Below are 19923 nucleotides of genomic sequence, written 5' to 3'. Positions count from 1 at the left end.
CAAACTCACCTCTGAATGACTCAGAATAATAGAAAATAAAATAAAGCTTGTTAAAGTCAGAGCTTATATCCAATGGGAGGCTATATCATCATCTTAACAGAAGTTGATACTTTAAAACTCGAATTTTCTGTATAACAAGTATGCTAAGCAAATTTATTCACTTTACCTTTATTTCATACAATCAAGTAAAAAATAGAAATGTGTCACATACAAACACCGTTCAATTTTAATGACAATATAATATGTATAAATTAGCTCTTATGTCTATAAAGGCTATGAAGATATGAAACCCATCTAACCATAGCATTCATACACAGGTTATATTTACTCTCAAATGTGTTCGATGATCGGAAACATTCAAGCATAGCAAAAAGCAAAAGAGATGCGAATAAAATACTTTCATAGAACTGTCATCGGCCTGATAAAACCATACAACATGACAGGTGCTCAGGATCTAATTTAAGGTATGGTTAACATCACTTTTGTAATAGATTGTTGCACATGAGACAGGAAATGCTTAAGAAAAAACCAGAAAGCGATGAAGTGTAGGGGAAATGTCATGCGTCTCGACATGCTGCTATTACTCATGAGATATAAATGCAAACCTCTACTCTCCATAACAATGTTGCTAATCTGACTTCAGTCAGAAGTGCAACTTGTTTGCAGAAACAAGTATATCTACTAATAGCAGGCTATGTAGGGGTTTAGTGCCCCCTAGAGGAAGAAGATAGATCCATGCCCCTGCATACACATTTACAGCAAATACATCTACCTTAATTTAAAAGTTAACCGTTTGCAGTTTGACAGAAGAAGTTTCCTTTCCTTCTGTCTGATAAACTCTCATAAGAGGAAATGGAGAGTTTTTTTGCTTTCTGCAGGATTACCGTCACCCTAATAAAATGTCAACAGTGTCTGGGATTTTTTTTTCACCCTTGATTGCTAAACCCTAAAAAAAAAAAAAAAAAAAAAAAAAAAATAGCAGAAAGGATATCTTTAAACTGCAATCTCTGCACAACCCTTTTAGATATGTCTCCTATTTTGCAGCATTTCCTATTTAATATGTTTTTAGCAGCTTTACTTGTAAAGAAAAGCAATTTCACTTGCATTCAATCAATTTTCCAGCCAGCTAAAACACTACTAACACTTTCATTTAACAAATTTTCCTTTTCCAAATTAAGCGGGGAACTACCTGAAAATATTCTGGTCTGGAAATATAGTTTAAAGGGCTAAAAAAATAAATCCACTTCATTAAACATTTCCATTGCTCTAACAGGTGGGCACATTTAAAACACACCCTATTTAAGCACAAAACAACTTTTTGGAGTGTAATCTGTTTAGAAAATAAATGTTGGTTTGGCAACTTCCAGTTAAGAAAACAAAAAATAATAATTTTTAAACAGGAATTTGTTATATTGATATTTGGCTGTTGATTTCCAACTGAAACTGATTCGTTCAAGTTTACCAGTGATAAACTGTTGCCATGACTTCTTCCAATGTTTGAGCCAAACTACCGATTTTGTATCAAACTAGAGTGCTGATATATTACATCATCAAGCGACTGCACCAAGCTTTTTTTGAAATAGATTTGTTCAGGCCTCATAGATCAGTATTTTCTTTTTTGAATAATTATATTTGTGAGTTTTAGATGTGCAAACAAATGTAAGCACTATGAGCTAAAACATAACTGGGAAGCAAGATATGATTTAAAACTTAACACCCTTTAACATTTAGATTCATTTGGCTAATATGCTCATTTATTCATTTCTTTTTACTGTATAATGATGATGAATTGTCTAGTCATTAACTTTAGTCTATTATTTACTTGCATTTTCCATTTAAAAACATGTTTGAGATCGTTTAATAGCTTAAAACAAACAAACAAAAAAACCCCTGAATTTATTACATGACAAGCCCATTTTATTGTCTTCCATGGATGAAAACAGAAACTATGTGTACAGAATGGTAGTCACATGCAATACAAAAATATGGATCTTTACAATAACATAAAAAACATGAATTGGCCCATCCTTTAAAAAAAAAACATGTACAACATTTTTACAGTGTTTTTATACATGTAAAAATATAAATATATATATATGTATATATATACACTTATCTGCGATAGCCGGAGGACTACCTACTCAAAAATGTTAAAGTATTTTACATATAAAATGTTTTATACAAATCTTTAGAAGAATTGATTTAATTTGCTTTATATTAATTTATGTACATTACATAGGACTGGATTTGGAACACGTACTGCAGTCTTTCACAGAAAACCCGAAGAACAAACACGGTCCAACACTGAACGCTCACCCAGTTTCACGTGCACCCACAGGATAAGAAACTAAGAAAACACAAACACACAAATACCAAGATCCCGACTGAAGCCAGGAGTCACAATGTTCACCGACGCACTGAGGAGCTCACGTTTACGGGAGGATTTGGGACAAACTTGCAGCAGGTTCCTGATCGATGCTTCAGTAGAACAGATATTACATTATATTCCTGCGCAGTTTTGACCCGTTTGCTTTTACGGTGTAACACACACACACACACACACACACACCACCTGTTTGTTTTCATGAGTCCCATAAACGGATTGTACAATAAAAAAAAGACAGCATACAAGTGAGCACATCAAACTGATCCGTCTTTGAGATTCGCCTGAAGAGAAACTATAAAAACACAGCAAAATAAAAATAAAAAAATCACCATGCAAGAAAAACTAAATTTGAACCCAAGAAAGAAAAAAAGGCTCATTGTGTTTTAGGTTTTTTTTCCCTCTTTGATAAAAGTGCATATTGTCTGAGCATGGGTTAGTGAACACATGCCGTCACACGAAGCCGTAAAGAAAAGCGAGAAGAGGCAGAAGGCAGCTGGTTTGAGAGCATCACTCAAGCAGCCTGTCCGACATTTGTAGAGCCCTCGGGAGGAGGGGGGGGGGGGGGGGGGGGGGGGTAGGAAAACGGAGATAAATGAAGTCGTCCGTTAGGTGATTGGGTCCGTTTTATGTCCAGCAGCGTCTTTTGCTTTGTGTGTGTTTTTGTTTAGGGAGGAAAAAAAATAAAATAGTGCCATGTGGTCAGCACACCAGCAATAGAAAAAAAAACATGATAGCAGCAGAGAGAGGTGAGCAGCCATCAGCAGGCACAGACCACAGCGCACTCAAGTCAGTCGGGCTCGGCACAGACACCACCAGGCCGGTTATTCACAAGCCCAACTGATGTTTGGGAATCCAACCAAAACGAAGGCAAAGAGAGTCTAAAGACGCGTCAAAAGGGAAAGCAAAGAGGATGATGCCGGCTGCCCCACCCCGCCCCTGTCTTTCATATTTCAGTCCCTCCATCTTCTCCTCCGAACAAGAAAAAAACACCGACGGTTAGACACGGAAGATTGGACTGGGGATTAGTGGATGGAGCGCCCGTTTCAGGCAGAGGCAATGCTTTGATCAATCCCGTAACAGTAAAGGATTCAGGAGCATGCAAGGCAGACCCAGGCTTTGTTTTGCATTGCTTATGTTTCAGAGTGACTGCTACAACCTAGATTAGACAAGAGAGAAAAAAAAAGGAGAGAGGAAAAAGGGCAAAGGAAATGTTAGACGGTTAGTAAAAGTAACAGGGATGAGGCTGGATAAAAGCACTTTGATTAGTCAGAGAGGATTCAGCACATTAACCAGCTGGAGGACTTGATTATTTAAGGGATTTCCTGTTGTTGAGCTTTAACTCCTTTGAGAAAAATTATAATTCAGTATGTGTGCGCTGTCCTTTAAACACGGATGGCTTCATAGTGAAGCTCTAGAGCGCTTGGAGCAAAAGCAAAGTGTTGAAAAGCAATTTAAAGATGAAAAGCAAAGGGAGAAGTTTTGTTTCGTCTATTAGGAGCATTAAAACCAGACTAAGCTGCGTTGAAGCTGGAACCAAATTCTCTACATGTAGAGGAAAATAGTTTGACTGCTTTAGTTATCAGAACCAAGACCTTCATTAGAAGGAACAGAGAGGAAAGCTGCTCCATGACAGAAAGCCGTTTTCTCAGTTAAGTTTACTTGTGAAGAAGGGCGAGGCTTGAAAAATGAAATGGAGATTAAAAGGAAAATTGGCCAATCTGATTGTTGATTTTCTAGCATTTCCTAAATAAATTACTCAGTATTTTGCATTAGATATATGTATATTTTTTATTCCTACAAAAACTAGAGGAAATTATTGATATTTGACATTTTAAAGGTTTTCACTTAACGTTCCAGTGCCTCATTACTTAACCAAATATTTTAGTATATAAAAAAACAACAACAATCGGTCGATATATGGATTTAGACAATTTGAGCAAACTAACCGCCCTCTTTGGTGTGGAAGTTGTTTTCAGGGGATGAAGACTCAAAGTTTGTCATTTCAAGTTTTGGTGAGATGAAATAGGAAGCAGAACAGCTGTAAGCAGCTCTCTAAAGGGAACCATTTATGGAGTCTGTAACTAAAGACACAATCTTTCTCCTGATGCTGATCATTTCAGTTCTTTGCCATTTGGTAGCTGGCTATGATGAGCATCTCTGCCACAGGAAGCCCTCCCACAGTTCAGATACCTGAAAATACCCTCCTGTCTTCACTACTCCTAGCCTCCAACCACAACTGCGTCAATTTAAAGTGTCCTTTACTGACTTCCTCTGGTTATATTGTTTTTATCCATGTGACTGATCTGCCATCTGATCTGAAGAAGCTGCTTTTTTAAAAACACAGATGCTAAAGACATTTTGAAATGTTGAACTCTAATCATTTCATCTTCTAAAACAGTTTTTAGGACGTTTCCGCTCCTCCTAATAGGCTGAACTAATTTTATAACTGTTTATTTGAGGTGTAAAAACTAAAATAAAAAAGGGCTTTTTTATCATGAATAATATTGAATATATATTTAATCTAATATCTAGACTCCTTCATATGGTTGCATGGGGCTGTATTTTATATCGTTTTGATAAAATTTTGAACCTTTTAGGTTTAAAGTTTAACATTTGTTTACTCCTACTCTGCTTCCTTTAGATATTATTTAAATGTACTTTTCGAGATTATTATTTGCCATTATATTTAGTATTTTTTCCTTTCTGGGGAGTTTAAGTCGGATCTGATGGTCCAGGTTGGAGTCAGTGTCTCTAAACATTTGGAACCGCCGTGTCTTTCAAAGGCTGCAGCTGCTTTATATCAAAGTAGTTTATTTTTTTAAATAGCGGCTCCACTTGCAAAGTTTTGAAATATTTATGCTTAATAATAGCTTAAAGATATATAATATAAAACTATAAACACAAACACACAGGTGTTCATAAAATAAAAAAAAAAAACATTCACATTTCATATTAAAAACACAAGCAGAGAAAATCTGATTGACTATTTCAACCAAGCAGATAATGAATAAATGTTTGGTTTACATAAAAGACTATCCAGCCCTACAGGTCTGACTGAAGCTTGGCTCCAGTTCTGTATCGTTTCTACAGTGTAGAGACAGAAATCATGACTGACTAGGTCACTGTACCACCGGGAACCCCAGGGAATACATGAAGAATAAAATAAAATTTTTTACAGTATTTCTACATCCAGTGTCTTGGACTCGGCTCCAGCTGTGGGATACCTACTCGGCAGACTTCCAGAAGTGTCCCGGGTGGGACAGCCTGCGGTTGAGTTTGGGCAGCTTCTCCAACATGTCAGCCAGCTGAGTGAAGGTGGGTCTGTGTCTCGGGTCAAACGCCCAGCAGGCAGAGAGGATCTCCTAAAAAATACCGCATTTAGATTTAATCTACATTTCTTAATCAGGTTAAATTTAAAGATGTTTTTTTTTTTATAAATGATGACGCCGACTCACAGTGACCTCCTTGCCTAGGCTGATCTCCCCTAAAACCTTCTTTATGCCCTCTCCACTCCCAACCTGCCAGATGATGGCTTCAATGTGCTGGTTAGTGATCGGCCAGTCCCTGGCTTGGAGCTCATACCAAATTGTTCTTAAAAAAAAGAAAGAAAAAGGAAGAACGTAGAGATGTGATTATTAATTTTAATAAATCCACTGTGGAACCTGGATGTAGGTCTCCAGAACTCAAATACAACTCACCCAAAGGCGTAAACATCTGCTGCTGTGGAAAAGGGAAGTCGGTCCTCATTGTTACCTGGGCTCATTTTACGCACAATCTCTGGTGCGAGGTAACAGATCCAACCGTGTGGAAGTCTGAGTTTATTCTCCCGCCTGAGGAAAAAATAAATCAATAAATCTACCAAAGCAGCCCATTTCTTATAGATATCACCCTCTGACAAGCACAAGGAGATGGCTGCTGCTGCTGGACTGCCGCTGCAGGCCTCAGCAAGTTTTACAGCTCACTGCAGCTCCCCTGGTAATAGCACAGCAGTGTAAACAGAACTTCAGCTGAGCTTAGCGCTTCTCACCTCCCTTCCTGAACGACACCAGAAATCCCAAACAGGCCGAAATCCGTGATCACTACTTTGTTGGTGTCGTGGAAAACGTTCTTGGACTTCAGGTCTTTGTGAACGATGCCTTTGGCGTGAAGGTAACCCATTCCCTGGATAAAAGCAGTGACAGATCAGGAGGTAATGTCAAACAGGCAGCGGTCACATAGGTTGGTGAGTGGATGAAGTGTTATTAAGCAATGGACTAATTCCATGATGAAAGAGAAACATTTCCTACATTGAAATACACAAACTGTAATCAAGTGGAAAACAAAGAAATGCCTTCCAACTAAAATGAGCTACTTTAATGAGCAGAGAGGAGGGAAAACAGGAGGCTTCATTATTCTGTTCAATAAGAATTCCAAACAACTACATTTTGGTGCTTATTGGATATTATTATGTTTGATTAGAATCAAAACAAATATAGTAAATTGTTAAAATATATTTAGAGCTGTAATAACCAGTCTGTTAGACTCTAATAACTGCTTTTCTGCCTTGAATTAACTGTATCACAAAATGTTGTTATCTAAAGGATTTATGTTTAAATATCATTACAATGTATTTCTAATTAAGGTCATAATTCTTTGAGGAAGTCAAACAGGGCCGATGGTTGTCTGAGAATCTTTATATTTCTTTCCAGAGAGGACTTCGGTTGAGAAACATGAGGCCTTGGTGGAGGAAAGCAGAGAAAACTGATGTGATAGAGGTCAGAGAAATCCGACCCACTGACTGGACCGACTGATTTTAGTTGTGCTGTTCTGAAAAGGGGCCTTAAATCTGGAGTTTGAGGGATTACAGCTGACCTGGCCCAAAATAAAGATCTAAAATAATGGAAGACTGAGGCCAAACAAGAGGTTTAAGTAGAAAATAACAGAGAGAATATGATTCATAACTACATACCTTAACAATCTCCTGAGCGATTTGCCTTGTTTTATTGATATCCAAGTTGTTTTTAGTGTCCCGAACAACAGAATACAGAGTCCTTCCTTTACAGAAACTGTTAGAGAAGGAGAGAAAACATCAGCGGACTGGAAAATGTTGTACAATGGAAGGAACTTGGTGGGTTTGTTTGTTGTGCTTTTACCTGGTGATGATGGCTAAGTGTGGTGGAGCCATGCAGGCCCCCATGAACAGGACCACATTCTCATGTCTGGTCTGTCTGTAGTTCATCACCTCCTTCTTGAAAAGCTTCAGGTGGTCCTGGTTGTTTCCGTCGATCTCCAGTAGTCTGATGGCCACCTCGCCGTGCCACCGACCCTTGTGCACTCTGCCCCAGCGACCCTGTTAGACAGAAATCAAATCTCAGGGAAACGTCTCCTTCTCAAACTGTAAGTTTGACCAAGTGTTTTTGTAAATCCACACCTTTCCGATTAGCTCTCCGAGGTCCAGCTGCTCAAAGGGAATGTCCCACTCCTGCAGGTACACGCTCGTCTGACTGGGCTTGCGGGAGATGGGGCCCTTCCACTGGCTTCCACGAGAACATGGCAGATCATCCAGCTGGTCGCACTCGCCGTCCGATCCAATGTTCATCCTCATGTCCTCCCTGTCCTCCTCATATTCCCCTCCGTGCTCATGCCCGTCATCTTCTTCGTTTTCTTCATCCTCTTCAGGATCTTCATCTTCAGCTTCAATGTCCTCGTCTCCCTCCTGGATTCAAGCAGGAAAACCCCGGTTAGAGGACAGAAAGAGACAAAAAATCTAAAAGCGTTGTGTGAAATTACCTCTTCATCTTCATCCTCTACCAGCTCAGTGTGTGTGTCATCTGCAGACTGCTCTACCTCACTCCTGCATAAACAGAACATCACAGATAAAAATTAAAGAAAAAAAAACATTATTTGACCTGTTAAAATGAATTAAGTACTATCTAACTTACACTGTATCTTGGAGGACATCAGAGTATATGCTTGAAGGACTGCAGACATCTATGGAGAAAAGGATTAACACCAATTAAACAGATCAATAAGGGTCCAAACACGCAGAGCGTGTCTGCTCATGCAGTTCTGCTACATCACCAGCAGATGGCGTCAGAACACTTTTAAGAGCCAGTATGCACACTGAGGGAAGTGGAGGCTAAGGTCTCTATGCAATCATGCAGGAGGAAGAGAGGGGTATGGAGCAGCATGATGGCGTAACAAGGACTGAATGTGTCACTTTGGGACAATCAACTCACCGGGGAAGATAAACTGCTGCCTATGCTGAAAGTAATACGCAGCTTTTGCAAAAAATTCAGAGGGGACAAAAAACAGAATAGCAGGAGAGGTTCAGGGTTAGTGAAGCTCTTGGTTAAGAGATCGTCATGAGAGCACAGATCAGTGTTAATGTCTCTGGTGGAAACAGAAGGCGTGAGAAAAGGGTGCATAAGGCCTGTAACAATAATCAAGAAGGGAAAATCATCTTAAATTTGATTTAGAAAAGCAGATTTACCTGGAAAGTTAAAACGGCTGTCCCTGTGTCCTTTGGGCGAAGGGTTCGGAGGTGGGGTGGCACTTGGGGGATTGCTCTGCTGGAAGGGGGCAGGGGAGGACGGTGTGGAGGAAGTGGTGGAGGATGGGTTGCTGCTGGAGTCAAGCTGGTTCATCACAGGAGGATGATCCTGGTGAGTCACAGGTTTAATAAAACCAAGTTAAGGAATCAACCTATCACCGCTTTTAAGATAACCTAACAAACTGATACCTTAATTATCATACTTTGAGTTTTTAGGATTTTGGAAAGATTGTTTTATTAAAGTAAGAAGTTAAAGAAAATGACATATATTGCTTTGATTTAGAAGAGAAATGAGCAGATGCTGGAACTGACTGAAAAAAAAAATGTTTTCTCACTTTTGGAAAGAAATGGGTCATTTTTTTAACAAGAACAACCAAGAATTACACCTCTTAGTCTAGCACTTGAGTGACACTTGCAATGTTAATATGCAGCAGTAAAGGATTCATGTTGCGTAGATTTTCTTATCAAACCATGTAGCTTTGATAAATGTAAACCTTGCCAATTCAGCTTCATAAAAATATTATGAGCTTTATCTAATATTAATGTTTTATAGGGAATTTTTGTGCGAGTTCTTGGAGACAAAGTAGTGCATAAATGTTAGGTTAAAGCAAACATGATTTCTAAAACTTCTCTATGAATATGTTTGCATTAAAAAAAGTCTATAATGTGTAAATACATCTGAGGTTTGTGGTTAAAATATAAGAAGATGTGAAACAGTTTGAGGTATCGTTACCTTTTTAGTAATGGCCTTTGGTAGAGTACCAAACTGTGGAGCTTCTTGTGGCCGGTCCACAGGGTTGTTTATATCAGAAGGAACTGACTCGGTCCTCCTGATTTTGGCAACTAAAGAAAAACAATTATTCTCACACAACTCTGATGTCACAAACTCATAAAATAAAATAAAAACAGAAAATGCATTAAAACCATACTTGGTAGAAAGGAGATTCTGCAGGATGGAGCCTCTTTTGTGCATTTGTTGTGGCACTTTAATCTGCAGACAGCACATGAGATAGCTTGTTAGCAATTAGCATTTAGCATCAACAGAGCTCCTCAATTCCAGATCAAGATTAAGTCAAGCCAGCAGAGCTCTCTGCTATGAAACAGGATTAATAGCTTACTGAGGTACCTTCAAGATCAACATAGAACCTGCTCTAGAAGTTCAACCTGTTTCAGAACTAGTTTGGTTTGGATCTTATGTTAGATTATAGACGATTCATGTGTGTTTTTGCTACATGTATGTAAATTTGCTTTGTTGGAAGAAGCAACAATAGAGTAGCATAAATAGAACGATGACTCAGTGTTTTCTCATCCAGACGTGAGAGCAGGTGTCCTACCCATCCTGCTGTATATCCACCTTAAAAAATATTTTGTTCAATTAATTTGAACCCACTGGATAAATAAACCATCATATGTGCTCATGCTTTAGTGATAAATGCCAAGGTCAGTGTGATCTATCAGTCTGAAATCTGAAATGGTCTTTACAGCAGACCAGGAGCGCTGTATGGGGGGGGGGGGGGGGGGGGGGGGGGGTTAGGAAGCCAAAAATAAGAGGAAAAGACAGGAATATATTTTCACAAGCATAAACCTATCATCTATACATGTGTACAGAGAATCAGCTGTGTTTCTTTATATAAGTCATTATATCGATAGGATAGTTTCTAATGTAAAGTTTTAAGTTAATGTATATTTGTTTGCATTCTGATCATTTTCCTTTGTAGAAATTTCCAAATAAAAATTACATTGAAATGTTTGCTGCTTTTTATATAAATCCTATGTTTGTTTGTTTTTTTCTTAAAGGATGCAATCAGCTGCATAAAAGTGATTGGTCACAATTTGCAAACTCCACCTTAGCAGATGTCTCGTCATGAAACTTTGAACTCCTCCTCTAGCTTGGTCAGTTTACCAGCTGGCTTCCATTAAGAGATGTCCAATATTTATCGTGCATGCCTGTTGTCCCTTAGAATTAATCCTCTATACCAGTTAGGTGGGTTAGGTTAGGTGATGCAAGAGTTTTATCAGATGCACCAACATAGAACAGCCTTACACATTTTATATCACAACAGCTCTTTATAAGTGGATCATTCCCCACAGAGTTGATTATATTAAACCCACTGTCCATCCTTAGGACCCTGTCACACCTTGCCGATTTAGCCAGCATATGCCCAAAGTCCCAGAATCAACTAAAATGCTGACATACAATGTATTTTTTAAGTATTTTCTCAATCTTGAGCAGATACACAGCGGATTCATAATGAGTCCAGAACTGATCTCCAACGACAGCCTGACTTATGACTAACGCACAGCAGGGTAATGCCCATGAAATTAGGCACAAGCTAGTGTCCTGTTGGGGGCAGTGATGCACCCCGAGGCGCCCGGCCCGCATAAAAAGCTGTCTTTGATCGCAGTAATAACCTAGCTGCGGTTTACCACCCGCCAAAAAGAAAAAAAGAATAAATAAAAAGAAAAAGAAAAAGGAAGAAAGAGGGTTTGCAGTCTCAGCAGGTTCAGCGTCATGTCTGCTAGGCAGTTTGTTGGTCGATACAAAAAGCTGTCGATACGATGTTTGATACTGTTATACAGTAGCTGTACATTCGAAATATGTTCAGCGGTCGTCTGGAACATGTCAGATATGTTGATAAGTGTTGGAGATAAGTTCTTAATAAGTTGCGCGTAAGTTGTGCACAAGTTATTCATAGGTTTTGGATAAGCTGGACTCCTTGACTTATAAGTAACTTACACTTAATGTATGTCAACGACCAGATAACTTCTTGTGACGTATGGCCCACCTATGAGCATACACTGGCATACGTCGGTACTCGCCGTATGTTGACGTGTTTCTGCGTGCTTCAGGAGACTTCAGCATGCTCATAACTTATACAAAACGTACCCATAACTTATCCAACAATGCCAGCGTTTTTGCCAAATTTTTTGCACATCAGGCATGCGCTGGTCTAAATCGTCAAGGTGCGACAGGGGCTTTTGATAGTGATACCATCCAGTTACAGACAGCATGGTCTTAAAAATCTGGTCTGCATATGTCTGTCTAGGTCTGGTAGAAACTGAGTCAGTGATATCATTAAGGACTATTTTTATTCTTTAGAAAATCTTAACAAAAATAGGATCTTTAAACAGAAGTGAATGAAGTGTTATTAAAAGAAATTGTAGTCACTTTAAAAGCATAATCTCCACCTACAATATATTGTCTTCCCACCATTTTTAATGAAATGATTTCATTTCACATATTGAGACATTTTAAACAGAGGACTCCACTTACCGACAGTGTTTGCATTTAACTCCGAACATCATGTTCTTCTGGCACACTTGACATGTCTGAGACAACCAGGACTTGGTTGAAAACCTGCAGGTTATATAAATGCATGTCGTTTATGCTGAATTAGAGAACTGTCATTATTATTTTATAACGGAAACGCAGTAAGCTCGCCTCAGTGACACAAAGATGGTTGGAAAATATGTGAAAAAACATAAAGCAAACAGTTTACCTGTGCGTGACTGATAGGCCGATGTCCCTCCTCACTGCTTTCGGGGAGCTGCGGTGCAATGCTACATTATTTAGGCAGGCAAAGGGAAGGAAGACTAGAAGATTAACAATACGGCTGAGGAGTCGTCCTGAATGGACCTGATTTTATTTATTATGAACTGATTATTCACACACTTCTACAAAAATAGCTTTCATTTGAAATATCTCATGTCTTAGAAATGTTCCCAACTTTAATAATAAACAAGCTTCCAATGTAGATATTAAGATGACCTTTAGTAAGAAAAACCAAGCAGAAAAGCATTTGGCTCACTCTTAATTATGCTGTGCTCCTCAATCAAGGTGGGCGTCCCTGGCAGGGTGTAAGGTGCAGTGTTGGGAACCGGGGTCCCTCCAGGGGTCCGCGCAGACTTGACCGGGTATCGAGAAGGCGAGTCCTCACATCCGTTCCCGTTCATTTGCATATTCAGCAACAATTTGTTCTTTTTTAAACACCTGAAAGGTAAAACCATATCAAAATAATCAGCAGGTCTAATTTACTGCCATCAACTAGTAGGAATAAGACCAGTGAAGGTCTGCAGCATCACGGGGAAGATTATCGACGCACTGTAATGAGCCACGCTGCAGCACCTTAATAGCATTGGCACAATGACAATAGTCACATCCTTAACACCCACATGGAGGTCACAAGAAAAGCACCAAGCTGTGCAAGACCTGTGATCTGTGTGCACGTGTCCTCACATGAGAGGAGGAAAAAAGACAGCCGGGAGAACACATTTTCTACCTGCATACCATCTAGTTTTAGTTTCTGCAACACATGATCCAGGATAGTAAAGCCTGCATGTAGCATCTTAATTACTGTTAAGCAGAGTGGTTTTATAAGAGCACCACTTCCTTGTATTACTGGTTTTTCCCCATAATAAAATATTCCATGAAGCAACAGGATATTGTGGATTATCTTGCGGCCTGTTTGTGTTTCTACAGTAAATCACAACAAAGACAGAGTGGGAAAAAAAAAAAAAAAAAACAGAGATTGAGTGGGTTGCCACCCCTGAGAATAAGAATTAGGAAATGCTTCCTGTTTTGACATGACTCATAATCTCTGGGAATTTGTTTGGGATTAGCTCCCCTCAAACAGTAGGAGCAAAGGAGCAACAGGCAGGATGTGAAGGGATGCTGGACAGGGAACGTGAAGGGATCAAAGGAAATCTCTTTGCCTGAGTCCTAAAACAGACAAATTCATCATTTAGGGGTGAGACAATGAACTAACAGGTCTCACTGGGGACACTATACCAAAGGCTACTCCACTCATTGAGCCCAAATATAAAGAAATTCTAAGAAAATCATGTCATTTTTTCCCCAAATAAAAAAATATGTTAATGATCATTCACTGTATTATTCTAATTTAAACTAAACATTTAACAGATTTAATCTCTTCATTAAGTCAAATACTCAGTTCAAGACGTCATAGCTAAGCTTAGTTTACATAGCTTGATCATTTCCTTCCAGGCAAAACCTGCTCAGTAGCTAAACATCAAAGATAACAGCCGAGGCTCAGATCTCCTACTTTATTTGGCGTAGCTGGTGTTGATTTGGTAATTTTATGATTCAAACCAAACATTTGAAAGATCTTGGCGATGATATACTAGTAGTAAAAGCTCGCCATTATTTGACCTGACGGATGACCGTGTGAACTCAGTGAACTCAGCACGGTACCTACTTGTTGTTGGGAGGATCCTCGATACGATTGCCCAGCTGGGACTCGTGGCTTTTGCTGCGTGTCAAAGTAATGTTGGGGAGCAGATGCAGCACCTTACGAGACGGAGGAGGAGGAGTGCAAGGAGGCTTCAGTTTGTGGGGCCTTTTTGTGGGCGGGGTTACGGGCGGGGTGGAAGTGTGTCCGTGGAGCCGGGTCGTGCGTGGCCGAGGCATGGGGAATAAATCTGTAAGGGGGCTGTCACTGTGGCCGTATGACCCCAGCCCATCCGGTGAAGGTGCTGCTGAAACTGAACCAGAGCGGGGATGAGGGAAGGTCGCAGAGGGGGTGGATGGGGTGGACTGGATGGTGGAGGGGCGGGCTAGAGGCGACGGACTGTGTGGGCGAAGCGGAGTTCCCAGGTAGGGCAGCTGGTCTGCGGTTAGTAGAGATCCGCTGTCCCTCCTGGTGGATTCAGACAACCAGGAAACGCCGTCCTCTTTCATTTCACCTCCTGTAAGAGAAAAAAAAATGATGTTAATTAAAATATATGCCAGATTTTTATTTCATCAGGGTGTGGGGTATTGATATAGGTGAGACCTACCTGATTCAGTGGCACTCTTCAAACAGGAGAGGGCAGCACCAAGTCGTGCACATTCTTCTGAACTGGACCCAAGTCTTCTCATTGCATCTCTCACTTGAGCTCCGGTCATCTGCAGTAAGGCGTCCAGGGACAACTTCGCCTCCACAGCCTGCAGGAAAGCGATGAAAACAAACATGGCTTAGAGTCATAATGGTAAAGAGTAAGGATGACAGAATTCTAACATACACACAACCAAAAATCTTACAAAAATTTAACCCATTTAATCTGAAAAACACATTATTTACAATGAGCCGGCATAATATAATCCTCCTGACTACATTCAAACTACAGATCCAGGCCCTCTGAAACAAAGAACACGGATCAGATTAAAGCCCAAATACTTTACTGAAGGCCTGAAAGTGAGAATGAATCATTTCAAATTGACTGTCTTGCTCACACTAATTGGTATGTGGGGAATTTGAAAAACTTGTAACCATCACTGGACTTCAAGCAGGGAAACATGCAAACCTTTACAGCTGCTGTTCTGTACCAACCTGTTACTAAATACCCTTAATTTAAGACATTGCTACAGCAAGATCACTGCAAAAAAAAAATAAAAAATCTAAATAAGTAATTTTTGTTTCTTAAAATAAGTGCATTTTTTCTTGAATTAAGCAGGTAAATGAGAGACTTTGCTAATGGAATAAGGCAATTTATATTTAAAATAAAAAAACAACAACTGTAGTCTCTTATTTCAAGTGCATCATAACTAATTATCTTATTTTAAGGGTAGAAATGTTAATTCCATTGGCAGATCATCTTATTTTCCTACTCAACTTAAGGGTAAATACACTTATTTTAAGAAATTTACAGAACCTTTTTGCAGTGATACTGTAGAAATCTGTTTTATTACCTAAAACCACACTCCTCAGGCTAAATACTGGTTAAAGAAACAGAACAAGATCAACCAAAGGGATTGGCAGAAATCTCAATCCAACCTCGGTTACACAATTATCTACTAGTATGCTTTAAAGCACATCCTCATTTTTATTAAACCTAAATTGTTTTGAGGAACACTGTTTAAGTTTTTCCAGGCAGATATGCGCTGAAATCTTAATGCAGTTTATGAAAAGAAAACAAACATCTGATCACCAGCTATCGATCATCTAGGGACATAAATGTCATATTCAGGTCATTTGCATTTTCTGCATCGTTTTTGTGGACTCTGATGACAAAGAAAATGTTTTCTTTAATGTGTGCAAAAATAGCCACACAAACAACACTCCATAGATTGCACAAGGATGTAGGACCTTGTCCAGTGAATTTAGGATGTTATTTTTCTCTACATGGGAAGTGCGTAAACGCTTATCAGTCAGGTTAAACCCTTGCTCTGAGAGGGCAAATACTGATCGCAAAACTAGGGCAACCTCCCACTCTCGTGTGTACACTGTAAGCAAAATCAAGAGCACACAGGCGGACGTGCGAAAACACTAGCAAGGATGAGAGATGGGAGATTTAAAAATGGCCATGTGCCTGCTGTCCTTATGGCTCTGAAAATACACAACTCAATTAGAAACGGAGCTACACGGATACAGAGTTTCCCAGCAGGCTTTGTGAGAGGCAATACTAAGAAAACATGGTCATGTAGTTCCATTTAAGTCTAATTAACAAAAAAGGTACAAAAAAAAGCAAAAAACATTTCTAAATTATGTTTTTTGAGGCCTGGCTGGATTATTAAATGTCCAATACATAGAGGAACCATTAAAGAAGCCAGGCTGCTCATGCCTGCCATGGACTCACATCCTGCAAGCTGAAGCGTGGGAGCAGGCTCGATGGATTCCATAAATAAGAAGGTAAAACCATCAGAGGGTTTTTGGACCACCCATTACATAATGCATCCCTCATAGAACGAGCCAAAGAGACGCGCTGTATAAACCTTGGTCTGATAATGTGCGTTGCTTTAAGTGGGTCGACATCGCATCATGACAGCAGAACATTTATTAGAATGTTCTCACATGTAGACAAAGGGAAGTAATTTTCTTTTATGCTAGTAGGCAGTGAGAGAGCCTTGCAAAGGTTTCATGATGTAATGCTAAAACCAGCCTTTGCATTTTATGGGGCTTTTAGGTGGCAGACAAATCAAGGTAGGCATCACTAAAATGAAAGAAAAACATGATTGTAGCTCTTGGTTTTTAAAGAATATATGTGTATATATATATATATAAAAAAATGTAAATATTCTGCACCCAATGCATACATAATAGAAATATAAATTGGCCCCCCCCCCCCCCCCAAATATCTTCTCTAACACAGAAGCAAACAGGACAAACAACCATCCACACACACTCACACCTAAGGAGAATTTAGAGATCCAATTAACTTAACAGTCGTCATGTTTTTGGACTGTGGGAGGAAGCCAGAGTACCCGGAGAGAACCAACACATGCTCAGGGAGAACATGCAAACTCCATGCAGAAAGACCCTGGGACGGGAATCGAACCCAGAGCATTCTTGCTGCAAGGCAACAGTGCTACACAGTGCTACGCACTGCTCACCGTGCAGCCCGCTAATTATGTTATTTTCACTGTGATAATAGAAATATCACAGTGAAACACAAGGTCTTCACCAGGACTACAGGTAGTGACAGTCTGTCAACAAATCTTTTCAAAGCTCAAAATCTTTAGCTCAACCTAATTTTTTCCATTAACACCGATTACAGGGTTTATACAGGAATGAATAACTCAAATTTAATGCTTTTTAAAGCTCTTTTAATGCTCTTAGAAATTATTTTAATGCCACCAACAGGTACCAGTCGACAGGCTGCAGCCATGTCCTGAATTCCGAGTTTTCCAGCCACTTTTGCTGAAATTTGCCCCACTCTCTAGCTTTTTCTCTGACTTCTTTTCTGAACATACAGCTTTGAGATCAACCGGAAGCAGTTCCACGCAAATATATCGTGATATAATATGTCTGAACAAATTGTTTTATAAAAATTTTTTTTAATAAAACATTTTAATTGCCACAGTAAACACATTTAATGAATTTTAATGCCAATTAAGGACTTAATTTAAAAAAATAATAATTTAATAACTTAGTGATTTTGAATGACCTGCGGAAACCCGGAATTAGGTGAGTGCATGGCCAAAGACTGTCTCCATTTTGGATCCGTGCTGCACCTACAGAGTTACTAAGGTCTTCTTTGCACAGACAGGGTTGTAGTGCTGCTAAACTCTTTTAGAAGTTGGACTGAACTTTATGGAATATTGTAAAATAATGCTGCCTTACATTTTGTTTCTTGATTTTGAGATGTTTCTATTCTGATTGCTCTGTCACAGTCATTGTTATAAAATGTACAAATCTTCTACTCCTTTCATCCCACTTCTCAAATAGACATACGTTAGTCTATTATCTGAAGTCCCAATAAAATGCAATTAAATTCATGTTCATAATGTCAAAAGGTTCAGAGGGCCTTAATGCCTCTGTAAAGGCCTGTATATTAAAGGTAGGTCCACTTAAAAATGAGGAGCAAAGACTGCAAAAGTAAAAGGACAGATGTGAATCAAGTGTAAAGACACGTACTAAGAAATGAAAAAGCATGTTAAACACAGGAAAAACACATCAAAAGAAATAAATAATAAAGCAAAGACAAGATGGGGTGAAAAATAAAAGTGTAAAAGAGCAGACAGGGGAAAGAAGTCAAACAAAATACCTCTGAAATCAAGCAATACTCTAAGAAAAGTGACGTGTGATGATCCGTAACATGAGAACTGGTTCATACGTCCAATAAGGAGAAATGTTGTGACGCTGATTTCCTTACATAGCTGCACAAAACACCTCACAGGACTTTGACTCACTAAAGCAATCTTAGGCGTTCATGTTTAGACAAGTTCATGAGTGCAGTTTTATGACTGTTTGATCTCAACTGGAAAAAGGATTAATGTCTTTAGTAAAGAAAATGATTTAAATATGAAGAATGGAATCAATCTGATAAGTTATAATACTTGAAACAAATATAAAAAAAAAGTCCACTGAAGTAAAGCCAGGATCAGCCCCAGAAAGCTCCCATAAAGACCAGAGGCTTCAGCAAATATTAACTTTTGGGACATTCCTTATGCACCTGTCGAAAAGGCATTTGTTAGTCAGACAAACGTGGCATTTAAACGGAAAAAGACAGCTGGATGGAAAGTTGATTTTCATCCAATTAGGAAGATATTTTCCAAGCAAGAACATCAGCAGTTTGATTTTGCATTGTTAGTCTCCTGCCCTGTTTTTCATAGAAATTTAAAAACCTTTATTATAAAATGAGGTGTTTTCAGTGTACGTGCAATGCAGACAGCATGATCGCAACCATAAAATAAGCTCCACTTTTATATCCTAGTACGCTGGTCAGGCATTCCTCACGCACACGTGAACGGGGCAGCGAGTACACACACTGGACACAAACACAGAACAGAGCGCCGTCTGTAGAGAACAGCGTGGCCTACCTGGATGAGCTCTGCTCTCAGGTTGACGGTGCGCAGCCAGTCTCGTAAGTGTGGGTAGCTGTCCAAGGCTTCGGGCCTCTCCGTCTCTGGGACTTTATTTTTACACTGCAGCTGCTTACAGATGTATTTCATCAGCTTTACCTGCAGGGAGCAACAGAGGACGTGTCAGAGACGGGAGGGGCCGGTCAGAGTGGAGACTCAACTTTCCTTTGATCTGAAGGGTCATCTTTTTTCATTTTTTTTTTTTAAAGATAGCAGAAAGCTGAGCGTCACGGCCACCAGTGACGTGTGTGTATGTGACACATAAGGACCTAACCAATGATTTCCATCAAAACAATCCTCTGATTCAACAAAGCCTCAAGAATGAAATACGGACAAGAGCCTCCATCATGCTTTGAAACCTTTTTATAAACATCTGTATTTGCAGATCTGGAAACTGAACTTATTTAAAAATATCTTTGACTCTAGTGGAGCAAAAGATTTTTGGCTGCATTCACTTAAAGGAATAGTACACCCAAAACATGATTAGCCTTCATTTTCTACTCACCCCCATGCTGAACAACACTCTGGAGTACTTTTTTGATATCTCAAATGCATCTGGAGATCTGGGAGGCTTCTTGCTGTCTGCTGACATTCAAATAATGGAGGTCTATGGTGACCGAGACAGAAAGGTCCATAAAAGTCCACAAAAACGTGTCAATATTCCTCCATACTGCTCGTCCAATGTATTCCAAGTGTTCTGAGTGG

At 39.4% G+C, this 19923-nt stretch overlaps 1 protein-coding gene across 4 annotated transcripts in view; it reads right to left on the bottom strand.

Moving 5' to 3' along the window:
* Nucleotides 1-1895: 1895 nt before the first annotated feature.
* Nucleotides 1896-19923, bottom strand: part of ksr1a (kinase suppressor of ras 1a) — a 28560-nt gene continuing 10532 nt past the window's right edge. For 3 of the 4 annotated variants that reach the window (XM_038289436.1, XM_038289435.1, XM_038289438.1), the window contains 20 exons: nucleotides 19177-19317; nucleotides 14715-14862; nucleotides 14135-14624; nucleotides 12728-12909; nucleotides 12419-12479; nucleotides 12193-12276; nucleotides 9848-9909; nucleotides 9652-9761; nucleotides 8859-9027; nucleotides 8605-8646; nucleotides 8308-8356; nucleotides 8156-8219; nucleotides 7797-8081; nucleotides 7519-7715; nucleotides 7335-7431; nucleotides 6414-6547; nucleotides 6085-6216; nucleotides 5842-5977; nucleotides 5615-5748; nucleotides 1896-3542 (listed from right to left, as the gene is read on the bottom strand). In XM_038289436.1, the coding sequence (XP_038145364.1) occupies nucleotides 3536-3542; nucleotides 5615-5748; nucleotides 5842-5977; nucleotides 6085-6216; nucleotides 6414-6547; nucleotides 7335-7431; nucleotides 7519-7715; nucleotides 7797-8081; nucleotides 8156-8219; nucleotides 8308-8356; nucleotides 8605-8646; nucleotides 8859-9027; nucleotides 9652-9761; nucleotides 9848-9909; nucleotides 12193-12276; nucleotides 12419-12479; nucleotides 12728-12909; nucleotides 14135-14624; nucleotides 14715-14862; nucleotides 19177-19317 (2724 nt within the window). In that variant the 3' untranslated portion in view covers nucleotides 1896-3535. The remainder of the gene's footprint in view (nucleotides 3543-5614; nucleotides 5749-5841; nucleotides 5978-6084; nucleotides 6217-6413; nucleotides 6548-7334; nucleotides 7432-7518; nucleotides 7716-7796; nucleotides 8082-8155; nucleotides 8220-8307; nucleotides 8357-8604; nucleotides 8647-8858; nucleotides 9028-9651; nucleotides 9762-9847; nucleotides 9910-12192; nucleotides 12277-12418; nucleotides 12480-12727; nucleotides 12910-14134; nucleotides 14625-14714; nucleotides 14863-19176; nucleotides 19318-19923) is intronic. The other variant, XM_038289437.1, reaches the window with a different exon arrangement.

This window comes from Cyprinodon tularosa, unplaced genomic scaffold (genome assembly GCF_016077235.1).
Source record: "Cyprinodon tularosa strain WSP-4 unplaced genomic scaffold, ASM1607723v1 ctg269, whole genome shotgun sequence".
Taxonomy (NCBI): Eukaryota; Metazoa; Chordata; class Actinopteri; order Cyprinodontiformes; family Cyprinodontidae; genus Cyprinodon; species Cyprinodon tularosa.
This window is presented reverse-complemented; position numbering and strand designations above follow the sequence as displayed.